Below are 4,012 nucleotides of genomic sequence, written 5' to 3'. Positions count from 1 at the left end.
ACATATTCTAAATAACATATTTAATTGCTAATTATTTGCTAGCTTTTTTGTTCTTTAGTTGTTATATTTCATTTATGTTGCTCAAAACTATTTTTTATATATCTTAACATTACGGGGGCATGATTTAATTATCTTGGGCATGATAGATTAAACCTAGGGATCGTTACATATATACATGAAAATGATTTATCTGCAGTTTTAACACGTAAACCATGCATGATCCTTCTTTTCTACAAGCAAGATAGGATAAAAAAACACAACTTTTAACACATATTCTTCAAATTATGACTTGACACAATATGTGAATGTTTCCATCTGTCCATTTACGAACCTTCAGTAGTTTTCTTTAACAATGTACAGGTGTTCCTAAGAACTTTTACCCTACCTAGTCCACAAAACTTGACAGACTCTCATCTAGCTTCCTAAGGTTTTACAAACACGCAATAACTTCATAACTTCATAACTGTTTTCGATATAGTGAATATTTCACTAATTAATTTTTGTTGAGACTTTCATTAGGTATAAATGTGAGTTAATTTCCTAGACTCTAGAAAATTTTTATGTTTAGAATCACAAGTCGTAATGTATTGAACAAAATCTGCAAAATCAGTATCCTTGTATCGCTTTGGATTTTCATCATTGATTAGCATTGGCCATGGTCTGATAACTGCCGTGAATGCTAAACTATGCAAAGATGCCACTGATATTCTTGATTTCTTGGAATTCGCTAGTACCCTATGCATCACACTCTTGTATCTTCCATTGCTAAGTATCTGCAAATTACATAACCAACATAAAATTTGCACCCATGAGTTTCAAATACGACTATCTAAAAAGTCCATACCCCTTCTTTCTAAAGAAGTGGTAAAACTACATAATCGGAATGAAATATGTACAAAGTACAAACCTCAAGGTGATCACCGATGTTCACAACAAAAGATTGAGGACGAGGTTTAATGGTGACCCAATGATCTTTATGAAGTATCTGAAGGCCTTCAACCTCGTCTTGGAGGAGAAGGGTGAGGAATCCATAATCGGAGTGTGGTGGCATTCCAAACGTAAGCTCAGGCTCAGGGCATGGTGGATAGCAATTCACCACCATTAGCTGGCTTCCATCTCCAATGTCTTTTATTATATTATCGTAATTCTCTTCCCTTTTGCTGCTGTGTTTGTTATTGCCGGATTCTTGATGGGTTTTTGGTGTTTTGTTGTGTGTGTTTTTTTCTTCCAATCCAAGGCTTTCTAAGATGGCTTCCATCAGCGATTGGAACAACATTTTTGTCTCTCTTGCGTACTCTACTCCCATTTCCCTATCCAAGTAAGTAAAAATCTTAACCATTTACTTTAAGAATAAATCCAACGTTTTACGTACAAGATGCATAATTGAGTTGGATTTGTTTACATCAATATAGTAAAAAACGGAAGGAAAATAAATTGGGATACTAAGTTTCAGGTATTGATTTTTTGTAATCAGTGTCTTTCCCGAAAGAGGGAGGAAAAGAGAAGAAATCATGATGAAGAAGAAAATGATTGACAGTCGTGTCGTGTCACATTTCTTGAGCCATAGCTTAATTAAATCGGAATGAAAACTAATTTAACAATTTGATTATTTAAAATCATTAAAAGATAGACATGATATTGATTAATAGTATTTATTATTATTATTGCTACGTAAGTTAATTAGGTGTTTAAGTATAATTAAACGAAAGTATTATTATATTATGTGTAATGTCAAAGCCTTTGTATGTTTTTTAATTAAGGAATCAGTCGTTTTCTAAGTAATAAGAATTTATTATTATAGTTTTTGCTTTATATATTATGTTTAATGTCAAAGCCTTGGTATTTTTTTTAGCGATGATGTATTGTCCTCGTACTAAAGACACAATTCTGATGTGGCTATTGTGGATACAGCTCACAGATGTGTGTCTTTTTGTAACAAAAAAGTATAGGCCTTGAGTTTGTCAATAAGGATAAAGGATTAGATTTGATGTCACAAAAACACAGCTAATAAGAACAAGAATCAACTATTTTTTATGGTTTCAAATGCCTTTTTAGATATTTGGAGTTGATTTTTTTAAAGCCAAATTTGACAAAAATAAGCGTCAAGCCGCTAAGTTTTTGACGCGTCTCACTAGTCGTCTTGTTAGACTGTTTGTCACATCAACTAAACTAGCTTATCAATATCAATGGTAAGGTGTTTTCAATTTTCTTATTTAGTAGAATCCACAAATAATAAGAGATCTTTTTCTTATTTTATCTCTATTATATATCGTAGAGCTTTTTTAGTTGCTTCTTTTGCTGGATATACAATAAATTGTGTGTTTACAATTGATTTGAACCATAAAATCATTTAAATCTTTCATGACAATAACTTGTTAATTAACAACTCGTTGAAAAAAAAAATTAGTTTGAAAATGCTCCTTAAAAAAATTTCAATTTTCAAATGTTTTTCACATGAAAAAAACTACTAAAAAACTCATATTCTAAATGGGGATTGTTAATTACAGACCCTTATGGAAATTCAAGGTTTAAAACGCAATCAAAAATAATTTAAAGAATATTCCAACTAAAAGAACAAGCCATTATTAGGGTTTTTTTTTTGTGAATCTAGGTTTATCTATATATGTACTTACATACCCTTATGAAAATTCAAGGTTTAAAACTCAATAAAAAAAACAATTTAAAAAACATTCAAACTAAAACAACAAGCCATTATTAGGGTTTTTGTGAGTCTATGCGTTGTGGGTGGATGCACATACACTCAAGAACTGTTTATAAAGTGTCCTCACAAGAACGAAAGCTAAGATAGGTAGTTATGAATTTACCTAAAATCCAAAGGAGAAGAAGGCCACTGAGAATGAGCCTCAGTAGTGCAAACCAATTTCAAAAAGTCTCTCCAACATAAAACGCCATCTTTCATCTGGTTGAAACTGGTTCCATATCGAACAAGAGAATGAACGTCTGTAGACATATACTTCTCTCTCTCCTTCAATGGGAGCTCAAAGAATCTTCTACCCACATCTATCATCTCATCTATAACATTACTTGAAATCCCATGGTTTATAACCTACAATATGTATACATAATATTAACATTCAATAACTAAGACACACTAAAACAAAAACACAACTTAGGGCCTTAGAACATATGTTATAGGGTGCACTATATACACCACATCGTGGTCTTAATTAGTTGTTGGTTGAGTAAAATAGAGTCATGTTCATGGATAAATAGACTAACCTGGAAGAACCCGTAATTCTGGCAAGCATGAGCCAATGATGTAATGACTTGCTCATGGTTTGCGCCATGCAACTCCGCGAAATCAATGACGGGTAGCTGCAGATTTGTGACGTCATGGAGTTCAGTAGTTATAGAGTTGTCGGGACGTTCAAGAGTAGGGAGGATATACTTTTTGGGAACTTTTGTGATTCCCATTTCACACAAGTGCTTCACTCCTTTGTTGTGTTCTTGTCCCTTTATGCTCTCACTTTTGTCATCCCTCGGTGACATTTCTTGAAACATCACCATGAACCTTGTAACTGGTATGCGTTTGTGTGAGAGAGTTTGTTCGTTTATTAAAGGAAAGAAGTTCAGAGAATGAGAATGGTACAATGAATAAAAGAGGGGCGATCGGCATATTTTATACTATTTTTGAGTTCAGAGGGGGTAGGGTGGGCCGGTGGGGTGATGTGTGGAAAAAATATTTTTTTAAGGATAATACGATAGTAAAGTTTAATGCTTTATGCTACAGCCACATAATGGTCCACGTTATTGACCCGTAATGTTAAGTAAACCTAAAAGAGAGTGAACTTTTTTGAAAGATTTCTGATTTTGTACTAATTAGAAAACTAGTTATTTTGGTAAACAATATTTATGTTTACATTTATTATTTATCTTATTAGAAGATATTTTACCATAAAGATATTAATTCATCATTTTCTAAGTGCATCATTTTGTCTTGTTCATATGTAATTCACGCGTTTAAATATTAATAAAAAAGACAATTCAACAG

At 32.6% G+C, this 4,012-nt stretch overlaps 1 protein-coding gene across 1 annotated transcript; it reads right to left on the bottom strand.

Annotated features, from left to right (window-relative positions):
• Window positions 1–298: 298 nt before the first annotated feature.
• Window positions 299–3,598, bottom strand: LOC145030855 (putative 2-oxoglutarate-dependent dioxygenase SLC1). The gene is made up of 4 exons (XM_078979288.1): window positions 3,241–3,598; window positions 2,826–3,067; window positions 908–1,310; window positions 299–773 (listed from the first exon to the last, which is right to left on the bottom strand). Exons 1-4 carry the CDS (start codon window positions 3,526–3,528, stop codon window positions 516–518), a joined length of 1,191 nt encoding a protein of 396 aa, XP_078835414.1. The 5' UTR covers window positions 3,529–3,598; the 3' UTR covers window positions 299–515.
• Between the last annotated feature and the right edge of the window lie 414 nt (window positions 3,599–4,012).

The sequence above is a fragment of the Lactuca saligna genome, chromosome 2 (genome assembly GCF_052625555.1).
Source record: "Lactuca saligna cultivar CGN05327 chromosome 2, ASM5262555v1, whole genome shotgun sequence".
NCBI lineage: Eukaryota > Viridiplantae > Streptophyta > Magnoliopsida > Asterales > Asteraceae > Lactuca > Lactuca saligna.
The sequence above is the reverse complement of the archived record's forward strand: the minus strand, read 5'-3'. Positions and strand labels throughout refer to the sequence as shown.

What these genes read in the sequence shown, in the direction of transcription:
- LOC145030855 (XM_078979288.1), bottom strand. Translation starts at nt 3,528, where the DNA reads ATGGTGATGTTTCAAGAAATGTCACCGAGGGATGACAAAAGTGAGAGC. An exon ending in AGAATTACGGGTTCTTCCAG is followed by an intron (nt 3,068 to 3,240) that starts GTTAGTCTATTT and finishes TACATATTGTAG; the next exon opens with GTTATAAACCATGGGATTTC. An exon ending in ACATCGGTGATCACCTTGAG is followed by an intron (nt 774 to 907) that starts GTTTGTACTTTG and finishes TGTAATTTGCAG; the next exon opens with ATACTTAGCAATGGAAGATA.